The sequence below is a fragment of the Zeus faber genome (genome assembly GCF_960531495.2).
Source record: "Zeus faber genome assembly, chromosome: 13".
NCBI classification, from domain to species: Eukaryota; Metazoa; Chordata; class Actinopteri; order Zeiformes; family Zeidae; genus Zeus; species Zeus faber.
The window spans coordinates 21893817-21906737 of record NC_137198.1 but is presented as its reverse complement, the minus strand read 5'-3'; the positions used below and the strand labels follow the sequence as shown (position 1 = coordinate 21906737).

The window sequence follows — 12921 nt, the reverse complement described above, 5'->3', positions numbered from 1 at the left end:
GTCCATCCCCCGTCTGTGTTTTAATCTAGTGATGTTGTAACGCTGAGGACAAGTAAGTCCACTTGTCACTTGCCTCAGGGTTAGCTGCTTTTTTTGGGCGGGGTGTTGCGTACTTATACTACAATTCATTCACTGGGGGCCTTGACCATATTTACAACACTGCAGAACTGTTATTATTCTGTATAAATTCTCAGTGTCGTGTGTGATGGATGAGGGAACTTCTCCAAACCTCACGGGCATCCATCAAGCGTTTCAATCACTTTCATACACACACACCCAGGTCCCGGAAAGACCCGATAGCAATCAGGTCAGTGTTAACAAGGTGGTGGTTGGGGGGTTTAAGGGGTTTGGAAGTTGGAGGGGGTGACAAGGTTCATCCTGTTTTTTGACAAAAAGTACTTCTGTTAAACAGGACTTTCCCGAGTGAAAAATAAATCCATCTGATGCCGCCATGTTGACTCTAAAGCCCCAAACTCATTAAAAGTATTTTGGGCCGCGGCCAGATGGAGAACGAGAAATGGAGAAAACGGTTTGTGGTGTGGGGATGGTGTAGTTTGAGCAGCCTCACCTGACCTGGGTCTAGGTATTTGGGGGCCCAGGATAAGAGTGGCTGCATACCTGTTGCTGCATACCTGTTGCTCATTGGTTGGTCTAATGAGCAACAGGTAACCCCCCCTTGGGTGGCGTGTGGTAGGTGAAACTGCCACACTGGCACGTGAAAGGGACACAGCAGCAGCAGAAGCAGCATCCTGCCCGACCAGCAGTAGAAGCAGCATCCTGCCTGACCAGCAGTAGAAGCAGCATCCTGCCTGACCAGCAGTAGAAGCAGCATCCTGCCTGACCAGCAGTAGAAGCAGCATCCTGCCTGACCAGCAGTAGAAGCAGCATCCTGCCTGACCAGCAGTAGAAGCAGCATCCTGCCTGACCAGCAGTAGAAGCAGCATCCTGCCTGACCAGCAGTAGAAGCAGCATCCTGCCCGACCAGCAGCAGAAGCAGCATCCTGCCTGACCAGCAGCAGCAGTAGGGAGGACCGGGGGGAGAAGCAGCCGCAGCAACAACCATAGGTAGCTGCTGGTGGCTAGCTACTCCGCCCAGCAGCCACAGCCGGGACCATCCAGCAGGCCAACAGCCAGGCCACCCCTTCAAGCAGCCCCCGCAACAGCCAAGTCCGACCACGCCTTCACCAGCCAGCACAGCAGCCCGAGGCCCCACGCCTTGGAAGGGAGGAGGGGATAGTCTGTTGTCGTCTTGGGGGAAGGAAGCCAGCGGACAATGCTGTTCCGGGGAACCAGGTCCCCTGGGAGGGGACCAGTTAATTTTCTGGGGATATTTGTTGGTTTAAGGTATGGGAACCCTGTTTCAGAGACCGGTGTTTTATTTATGTGTGTGTGTGTGTGTGTGTGTGTGTGCGTGTGTGTGTGCGGTGTGTGTGTGTGTGTGTGTATGCGAGGCATTCTACCTGCCCTCAGTTTGATGTCGGGAGTATGTGGTGTGGGGTTGGTGTGGTTTGGGCAGCCACAACTAACCTGGTCTAGGTAATTGGGAGCCCAGGATCAGAGTGGCTGCATACCTGTTGATGTTGGTTGGTCTAACGAGCAACAGGTAAAACCCCCATCTCCACACTCACTCAGGAGAGGAGGCCTTGTCATGACACATGTGCATCTGCTCCTGGGCTTATTCCAACTAGCCCTCTCTTTACGATACACTGGTGTATCTACAACCCCGCCGTCTGTCTCTGTGCTGGAAGTTGCTGACAACACCACTTGGGTGGCGTGTGCGAAACTGCCTTGTTGGTCGACTCTCGAGGGGCTCAACATATTTTTTTTGAGAATCCTTGTAAGTGTGCGAAGGACAGAAAACTAAGAAACACCCTCATGATACAGCCCCAAACAAAAAAGACAACAACTATTTTTTTGCAGCCTGCAGCCCCCTGCAGCCTAAATAAACAGAGACAGCTGGCATGTTAACAAAAGATGATTTTAATGATCACACTCAATAAATGTACGTATTCCGGATACAATAACTGATGAATAACATTGTCTTTGTTGAGTCAACAGTCAATATTGACATGAAATGGGAATTCAAGGGGGCTTTGCTGTAATTAGAATCTGCTGTCAGCCACATGATTGATGTTTACAATTGATGGAAATTATACTCTACGTGTAATGAGGGGATTTTCTGTTAAGACAAACACATATAAAATACTACTCTTCAAAGACACCTAACAAAATAAACCACAACTTGCTTTGGCCTGACAGTGCTCAGTTTGCACACTCTATATACAATGGCTTAGGCAACACCTTTTGACTCAACTCCTAAACTCCTATTCTTTGGTGGACTCGAGTAGTGATGACTCGCAAATGATTTGTTCGTAGCGAACTAACGGAGTCAGGAGTTACTCCGGCAAAAGCTGTGTTTGCTTGTTTCGTAGGCGACTCAGTAACTGCAGCCAGGCACAAAGACGTTCACTGAGTATGAATCTCAATTCACCAAGAAAAAGAGCCGTGAGAGTGAGCGAGACAGTGAGAGCGAGCGGGTGATTATTTGACTCGCCAGTCGTGAACTCAAAATAACGACTAGGATTAAATGAATGAATGAAATCATCCTGAACGCGACCGACTTACACTTCGCATTCCACCAAAACAAATAGCTGTGACGGAATCAAACGATTCCCGGGAGAATTCCATTCACAACCCCGAGCCGCACAGACTCTTCCTCCTCTGGTTCTTTGTTCACAGGACAATCCCACATCCCTCGCTCACCGTGCGTTGCGCCGACTGAATCAAACGAAGAAAAGAGTCGGAAAAATCATCTCAATCATTTACTGTGTGACTCGTCAAGAACCGTATCTCAAAAAAGAGCCGAAACTTTCATCACCGCCGTCAAGTGTCCTGTGTCAGCTGTGTTTACCAGTGTCTGCTCTAAGTGTAGATTATTTTCGACGATATTATTATTATGTTAGAACAACAGTAACATAGTTTGTTTGTCATCTGTTTTCTTTGTCCAATCCCCTCAAACAGTACTTTCCCTTTTGAGTAGCACTCATATACTGTATATGTCCTCCTTGTTAAGGCTACTGCAAATTTGTAACCATAAACAAACAAGTTATTTTTAACATTGCATGGCGGTAAGGGGGACGGTAAGTCCATCAAGATCCTCTTCTAGTGCTTCTTATCCCTACGCCACGGAGAACTGGGTCACTCCCATATGTTTGGCCAGCGTATGAACAGGCTTTCATCATTTTAAAGGAAGATGCACTTAAAAAAATCCCAAAACGAACTAACTAACAAACAGCTGGAAACCACAGGAGCCCTGGAGCCTCTTCAGGGCCAAACACAGATTTGCGTCCCAAAGCTCTGGAGACATTCTCTGCATCCCATCGAGACCGCCGTCCATCTTCAGAAGATCGCTCCTCTTTCGAGTGTCTTCCAGAGTCAACCAGACCACAAAAAAACAACAAAAGTAAAACAAAAACATGATAAAGCAACGGACGTATCAACGTTATGACTGTGCAGATATGGTCGGACGGGAGCGGGCGCCGCTCAGTGGGGGTTGCCGACGGCGACGGCCCCATTGGCAGCGGCCAGCCTGCTCCACCTCCTCTGGCCCAGGAGCTTGCGGTTCTTCTGGACCTTCACCCGTACGTCAAACACCTCCTGGATTGCCTTCTTGAAGCAATGGAAGTTGTAGTCGATGAGTCCTAAGTAAGGCAAAAATAAGAGTGATTAAGAAGGGGGGGAGGGTTATTAAAATTTGTAAAAACGAAATGAATAATTTCATATTGGACTGGATTTTGAAGTATGAGTAAATGACCAACCATTGTATATTGTTGGAATAATTGTACTATTAAGAAAAATAATATAAAATGTAATAATAATTACAATTATTTTAACTTGAAAAAATAGATAATTTTATTGAAAATGTAAAAAAGATTTTTTATAATTAAAAAGAATTACAATTTTCAAATATTTAAGTTTTCTAATTAAAGATTTTACATTTTTCAAATAAAAAATGTATTATTAATTTACTTAATACATTAAATACAAGAAAAATCTTAAAAAACAAAACCAAAATAACCTATAAAAAAGAATCCACTGGACAACATACCATTGATTTTCAGTTCTACTCAATAAAGTACCTACCTACCTACCTACCTACCTACCTACCTACCTACCCACCCACCCACCCACCTATCCATCCATCCATCCATCCATCCATCCATCCATCCATCCATCCATCCATCCCATTTGGCACCAAAATGAAAAGCAGAGAAAAAATGCCTTGTATGCCAATTGCCAACTAGATACACTGGGGAAAGACACTCTTTGTGACTCAGTCGCAGAGCCTTGAAGCCCCGCCTTGATAGTCGCTGTTTATTGAATGTTTATTAACATTGCAAGTACAGCGTGTCCAAATTGCACCAAATCCGACACTGCACGTCCTTGCGTCCCCAGCAATGCACCCACCAAGTGTGAAGTAGATCGGATGAATGGTTCTCGAGATAATCAAATGACATACAGACAGAGATTCCTCCCTTTATAGTTAAATTAATAATAATAATAATCAATTAAAATAAATAAATAAATAAACAAAGAAATGTAATAATAATAATAGTAATTATTATTATAATAATTTATAGATATTTATTATTATTATTATTATTATTATTATTATTATTATTATTATTATTATTATTATATTAAGGGTCCAGCCCCGAAGGGGCAGGAGAGCCATATTTCTTTTGTTACTAAAGAAATATCATCACTAGTCTATGGATCGCATGGATCCACTGCACTCACAGACAAGATGAATAAAATATGAATTTGGGGCCATCCCGACATGCGATCGTCCAAGTTTGATCCAGATCGGTCCATTATTGAATTATTAAAATAATTAAGTGAAAAAATGTTTTTTTGTCATTGGCGCTGCATAACGCGCGCGCATGCACAAATGATGCCTCACAGAGGTTACGTGATAGCATTACAGTCTAGCGATTGGTCAACAACCGGGTCCTCGCCAAGATGGTAGCACCGATGTCAGACTTTTATGGATGTCATGGATCCGAGTTCGAGTTTCATCCAAATCTGTTCAGTATTGTAGATGGAGTTTGTGATCAAGATGGTGCCATGCAAACTACAACAGAGATATCCTTGCGCGCACGTGCGAGTACAAAAATCAGGTGAGACAATAACTCAAACCTTACCAAAATACTGTGAAGTACAGATATAGTCGCGACTGGACTTTAACTAAAGGAATAAGATAGTTACAAAGTTACAAAGTGACAGGTATTATTTTACCGGAAGACAAGTGAATTAAACAAAGCGCAGCTTATTAAATGTCATAAATACAAAGGCTTCTGAGGACAACTGACATGCACCAGAGTACGTTCTAAAAATGAGAACCCAATAATATCCCTGTCAGAATTTAAAGACATTCCAGAGATATTAATGTAAACAAGCACCCTTAATTATAATTCCTTGTAACAATAACTATAAGTGATTACATAATACAAGGAAAATATATTGATTGTGTGCATGCATTTATTGTATGTATGTATTTTAAAATATATGTTATACACATGCCACATTTATTTATGTATACATTTATTTATATGTTTATTGACACATTTATTACTTGACCAAAGCAAGTTGCCCTGGGGGCATGCTGTGGTCCACATTTAATCCACATCGGCCTATATTTCAAGAAGAAATTTGTGAAATACTCTGGAATTGTAGAATAGTAGAATAGTAGGAACTCAGAAATTTGTAATTGCTGTCGATACGAAATGATGGTGTGTTTTCCGGGAACTCGGAAAACTGTACACCTTACACGACATAACTGGACCCAGTGTATTGCTGACTTGTTATAATGTTCATTATTACTATTATTATTACTTATTTTATCCTTCAATTGAAAGTAGCAAATTAGGGCTTTTTGTTTATCCTGTATCGGTTTTGTTATCAAATAGCCTTTATTTCCCAGGTTTGAAATACAACCTTTATTCTGCTATGTTTTGGAGAGGGCTTCAAAATGTCTTGAATGCCAGCGCACATGTCCAGGAAGGACGGGGGGAATCAAAGGGGATTTCTAAGATTGATCTCTCGTATCTGCAGGAAATGCACGTTTTTGGAGAAAGAAAAACAAGCTTGGTTACTGGATTCGACTGTCGGAGGAGAGTTTGGCCGTCCTGGTCATCAGGCAAAAAGGTTACGTTTGTCAGAAACGAGAAATCAGAAGAGTTTGTTCTCTTTCAAGAGAAAATCCACCTTCACACAGAATTGAATTTCGTGAATGATTTGAATAGTTATGTTAGTTAATAATCAAATAGTTGGTGCTCATCAGAAAAAGAAAAGCGGAGAAAAGCGGTTTGAGTGTAGAAGTAGGTTCTGTAATGTTACAAGAGGAAAAACAGAAAAACATGGAGAGAAAAACATTCCGCTGGATAAGCCATCCCTGATCCATGATCCCTGAAGGATCAGACTTTAAGCGTTCACAGTTTGTGGCTTATAGAGTATATACACACACACACACACACACACACACACACACACACACACACACACACACACACACACATATATATATATATATATATATATATATATATATATATATATCCCCCTCCAGGGATGAGTAAAGTATCTATCTATCTATCTATCTATCTATTGCCATTGAGGTTCTATTAACACACCAGATAGGTTCCTTATACTGCTGTAAAAGAACATGCGCTTTGAAGACGGCAATGTGGCTCTACATTGATATTCTGATGACGGGAAACAAAGAAAGTTTTTCAGTTCGGAAAAGCTTAGCATGCATTATCTCAAATCTTGAATCTAAGCCGCTGCTGACTTGCTCCCAGATGTGATCAGACGAGTATTTTAACGTCAAAAATACTAATTTTTCTCATTCTTCCAAAAGTGCAGTGATACCGTACCAACAACTTTTTCAAAATGTCAATATACTGTATATTTCTGCTGCATCCTTATTATCTGGCCAGATGCTACCTACACGACAGGTGGGAAATTGAGCCGAGGTTTTACAAATGTATGCAGTTTTATTTGAAAACTCAAAATAAATAGGCTCTGCGTGGTCTCAAAAACATTGATTTAAGACCAAGAACAATAACAGATATGTGTAAAAATAAATTATATATATATATATATATATATATATATATATATAAATATATATATATATATATATATATATTGTAAAATACTGCAATATTAACCCCCATAGCAAAGAACATATTTGTGGGATGCTCCCCTAACAATGGTGGTTTGGTGGAAGGTGATTATGATTAATCCCCTCCTTTCCTGGAGAAACCCTTTTAAGTCAGATACTCTGCATATTCTGTGTCTTCTGTTTAAATGCAGCACATATTTGTTTTGTACCCCATACGAAACCCACAGGCAGGAGAGGAGATGTTCACATAAATTTGGATGAAAATGTGTAACAAAGAAAAGCCTGTTTGTAAGAGCTAGGGCTGTGTATTGGCGAGAATACGATGGCGATACGATACGTATCACGATACAGGGTTGATGATTCAATATATTGCGATACTGTAAGCAATATGATATATAGCGATTTTTTTTTAATCCAAGAAAACTTGTAAAAGTCATAGTATAAAGAACACACCACCATATGCATCATCTGAGTTAAAAAAAAGGTTCACTTTTTTATGCGTTCAGAGCAGTGGGTTCTGCATTTGTATTTATCACAGTTGCTATAACATACGTATAATGTGTAATCTGAGCAAAGGAATTAACATTTGCCTATATCAGTAAAAAAATAAAATAAAAGCACTTGCAGGATTCTTTGGCTTAACAAATTAAGAAAATAAAAAAAATGCAATGCAAAGACAGTGTTACATAAATACAGACAGTACATATTTTTAGATCCCGCTTCAAAGGTTTACCTTCTGTTGTAGTATGTATGCCAGTTTTCAATTTCTCAAGTAGTTGATAAAAGGAAATGCATAGTTCCTGTAAAATCCAACATCATAATCTGAACAAAAATGCAGGGCAGTGACACCAAAATGATGTCTATACTTTTTTTGTGTAGTGTTTCAGCAGAAATGTATTATTTGTTTTTTTAAACGTCGCGCGCAAACATCCACATACATCCTCTTTGTCCAGGCAAGCGAATGAGCCTCGTCCCCGCGCCGCTCCCTGCGCTCTGCGGCTCCGTCCGCCGCTCTCCGGCTTCTGTTTCTCGGCACCCCCCCCCACCCCCCCTCCCAGTGATCACGCGTGCTGTGCGCCGTAGACTTCTGCTATTTGGTGAGGTTATATTGCTTAAACTACATTACACTCGCTCACAATTTTTTCAAATCGTAGCTTCAAAAGTTGGTTCAATATACGTTAAATTTCGATTTCCGCTCTAATCTGCTTGTTCAAGTACTCGTTCATGTTTGGTACCCGAGCGTGGATTTGCTTTTGAGACTGTATTGTGATTAAGGGCTGTATAAATAAACTTGACTTCACCGATGGAGCATACACCTCCTGAGAACAGATTAGTTGAAAAAAGTAAAAAAAACTGGGCAGTTTCTGTGCGTTACAGTTGGAGCAAAAACCGGCTAATTCCGATTGATGGCCTGTTGACCGGTGCATGTCTAATAATCAATGGTGTTTTTCAGAATCGATACAGCATCACAAAACATAATATGGTGATACTCAAGTGCATCGATATTTCTTTCACACCTCTAGTAAGAACCGTCTCATATTGAATTCGATTTAACAGTAAATAGCAGGAGAAGTGAAGCCGGAGCTGATTAATATTGGCTTGAAGGAAGGCCGGCCGAGCCAAGCTCCTCAATCATCCTAAATTGTGTTGGAGATTAATCTATCGGCTGTCACCTGGCAGCCCAAGGAGATTTGGCTCATCCGAAACTGCCGTCTTGGACCGGACTGCCCCCGTCTAGAACGGAATACCCTTTATTACAAGGTTAGGAAAAAACAAAAACGGAACGAAATGAAGGCTCTGTCAAGCGAGCTGTACGGCTCAGGGTATACACTCTACCAGAGAGCACGAGCATATATACTGTAGCTGTGCGTTGTCGTGCTGATATTCTCCTGAAAGACAGGGGGCGCTGTGCACAAAGCACTAGGGGAAACTGAAAGAACAGCTGTAAACATTACAAAGAAGTGCCGAGGGAAGGATCTGAATGACTAGAAAAGAACAGTAAAAGGAAAATAGAACGTGTTAAATGTATGTATATTCATTGCGGCCAGTGCAGGGTTTGGTTGTGAGTTTGTGCGAATTGTCGGTGTAAACATTACTAGGTCCCGAGGTATTAAAATAGTTCAAATCTTTACTTTTGCGGTCATGCATGGATGGATCATACCGGTCGTATCTGCAGAACTCTTCGCACAACCTTCCTTCGGAATGCGTCCATCTTGAATTATCTGAAGCGCATGGCGCGGAGTTCGAAAAATTGGGAGGTGCGCACCCTGGTTAAAAATCACACACTAAACGACGTCACGGCTGCGATGACAATGAACCAGGCTTCAGTGGAAAATGTTCCACCTGGAACCCCAAAAAAAGAAATCAGTTGGTTTTCAGCTCGTCACACATGGCTGATGTCAGCAGGCAGGTTGATCCTTAGCAGGAGACCAAACCTCCGACAGGTTTGGGGGCATGAAAGCCAGGCCCTGAGACCCTTTGATCACAAGTGCTGAGGTGACTCGTTTTTTTAAGGTGAGAAAAGTTGTCAAGAAGAGAAAAGTCAGAACGTGTTCCATTTAGAGGGAATGTTTCAAGGGTGTCATTTGCGGCGCTGTACGTGTCTGTGTTAAATTCGCTTCATCGGGGGGGGGGGTTCATTACAAAACAAGACAGATGGTCTTTCTGATGGAAGGAGTCTGGTATAGAGGAATTCTAAGCTTCCCAGACCCAGACAAACGTGAGCAAACGCATGGTTTGCGACCGCTTTCTCTTTCGGTATAACTTATAAAGACTGTATTGTGAGCTTCCCATTTTCGAAAAGGAGATTCTAACATATTTTAAATGTGCTCCACTGGAGCACTGCAGTTGGACTGGACTGCAGAAAGACAACTGGTGACCCCAGTTTTCTTTCTGCCAAAAACCCAAGGTCAGTTGGTGTATGGGACCAGTTTTGACGTGATGTCGCCACCGTACTTAGCAGGACATTCTAAGGCACATGCACACCATCGTACACTAGAAACACAGGCCAATCCAGTGGTAGGCGGAATCCCACAGTCTTCTGTGGGATAAACAGAGCCAAAGTTACTGCAAAGGCAGTTTGGAATCTGGGTGAACTTTATGCACATAGTTTGTGTTATTGGAAAGACAAGCTTCTTATCTTTGGGATAAGACCATTCCTTTTTCAGTCAGATAACCAGAGTGGTCCCTGGAATTGCTAGAAGTGACCCTGCCCTCATTCCCTTACCTCTTCTCCAGCGTCTTCCTGGAGTTTTCAAACAGCCATCTTTAAAGTCTAACAGTATTACCCTAGACCGTTATGAAAAATTGAACTCATTCATCCTGAATTAGAATGAGGGTTAATGGAGATGGTGTGAGGTGACAGGTAAATGTTATGAGTGTAGTGGCCATAAAATCTTGGACAAGCCCAAGGCAGAGGGTACACAGTAACAGTAACGTTTTCAGAGAGGTTGTGCTATGTTATAAATGGGAACACAATTTTGATAATGCCTTGGTTGAAAAATGGCAAACCTAACTGCAATCCGGCAAAAAGCTCAAAAGCATCTCTCTGTGAGAAAGGCTGCAAAGGTCAGGTCCAAACCTCCAAAGTAAAAAGGTCAGACTGGCAGTTTTGCCCTCCGCTCCTCCCACCGTTCTTTCCCACTGGACCGCAATCATCTGCAACACCCCAGCGAACTAACAAGCCCCTTCTGCAGAATCCAGGGGCAGCAATTTTTGGCAGTACTGTTTGCGTCGGACGGTGCGGTGGTCACAAGTGGTGAATCACGGCGTTATACATATGTAACACTGAACAAGGCAGTGTGGTATTCATTCCAAACAGGAAGGTGCATGGAGGAGGATGATTGGGCTCTCAGGTTAAATGGATGATATTGCTCACTTACAGTAGTCACCAATCACTAAGTCATTACACTTGTCAGCGCGTTGCAGGCTTCAAACTGCCCAATTTAAGTCAATATGCTCAAACAGAATTTTCTTTATGAAACTTTGTATTTGATTTACAATTGTTAATTCAACCCCCCCCACCCCGCTCCCCCCATGCTGTATCTCCGCTTACAACAAACAAACACCCTCATTTTCCCAGTGGGATTATCAAGAAATAAATCTATCCCTGCGGCTGCTGTGCCTTCTGGGCAGAGTGTGTCTCCTGCACCGCTATCGCTCAGAGACACTGTCTTGGAGCAGAAATGACAGTTCTGAAAAAGAGATGCTAATCACCGTCTCTCCTGAGGACGACAGTTTTGAACGTGGTGATGTTGTTCCTCTGTAAATATTCCGTGCAATATTCTTATCAGACCAAAAAACACTTTTTGGCAATTGGATTCTGAAGAGGCCGTCAATCCTAGACGCAAAATGTCATTGAAGGAAATTCCATTTACATGTGGGCCCAAAATAAAGGAACTTATAATTATAGAATAGAATATCTTTATTTGTCACTGTACAAGTAGTCTACAATGAAATGAATCCTACATTGATGTACAGTAAATGGGTGGTGTCCAAAAGGGCAAGTTCTAACTTTGACAGCTTTATGCCCAGGAACGCATCCTTTGCCCTGCCGTGGACATCAAGTCCATTGCCGTCATCGAATTCGACTGACACAGGCTGCCATAACAGAACTAAATAAATCTGCAACTTTGCGGTTAAGAAGTCATCCTCTTCATCCCTTCAAGTGATGTTTCTAGCTCATCAATCAAAGCCCTGACTGCCAACGGCGCAGAGTACATTTCCCCAAATAGCGAACGTGGCAAATCACACATTGTTGTCTCTGCCAAAAAGGTCATGCTTTCACCCTGTCTGGTCTAGTATCCGTCTGGCCGTTTGAGAGCAGAAATACTCGGGAAAAACCCCATCGAAACATTCTGAAATTCAGGGGACGTTACCCAGAAATCATTACACTTGGATGATATAACCATCAAGTGGATACAAGGCATTCTTTTGTTTTGCGTTGGATTATTGCCATTGCTTTTTCATAGTTTTTATAACCAAGTTTTTTATGCTGCCAAGCTGTAACCAAACTCTACCATGATTTTCTATCCATGTCTTTCAACTTAAAAAAAATAAAGCAAAATATGGGGGCTTTAAAAAATTCCCGGCAAAAAAATGAATCTTAAGATATGGTGCATGCGGTTGACTGGCTGAACGACGCAGCAGCCTGCTTTGAAATTTGCCCTCTGTAAACAACTCTCGATCACCTTGGGAAAATGCGGTGCTCGACAATGCTGGAGACATTGTTCGTGTCCATAAAATCCCAAAAGAAATACATAAACGAGCAAACTTCAATCACAACTGGATTATACCTTAAAGTCATACATGATTTATGAAGACATCACAATCATATAATCGGTCATAACTGGGTTCATATAATTTCTTTGTAAATATATCTAGGTTTATTGTTTTTTTTCGTTTAACCCTTGTATTATGTCGGACAGATTTGACATAAATTTAGGTGTTTATCAAAACTAAAAGGCGGGTTAACATACTTGTTTCAGCCTGAGGCCAGGTCAGGTGTGTGTGTTGCAGATAGCCCAACAGTTTAAATTGTATTCTCACTTAAAGCTGCAACACTGAAACACATTGATCGTATACACCGATGAGCCACAACATTAAAACCACCCGCCTAATGCGGTGTAGTTCCCCCTCACGCCGGCAAAATAGCTTTGACCCGTCGAGGCATGGACAGTCCTCTGAAGGTGTCCTGTGGCATCTGGCCCCAAGACGTGGTGAGCAGCAGATCCTTT

The 12921-nt window shown here is 42.1% G+C and overlaps 1 protein-coding gene across 1 annotated transcript in view; it reads right to left on the bottom strand.

The window, feature by feature from the left end:
- Positions 1 to 1959: 1959 nt before the first annotated feature.
- rragd (ras-related GTP binding D) overlaps positions 1960 to 12921 on the bottom strand; it is a 55005-nt gene continuing 44043 nt past the window's right edge. Inside the window, exon 7 of the mRNA XM_080011933.1 lies at positions 1960 to 3701. Within this exon, the coding sequence (XP_079868059.1) occupies positions 3544 to 3701 (158 nt within the window). The 3' untranslated portion in view covers positions 1960 to 3543. The remainder of the gene's footprint in view (positions 3702 to 12921) is intronic.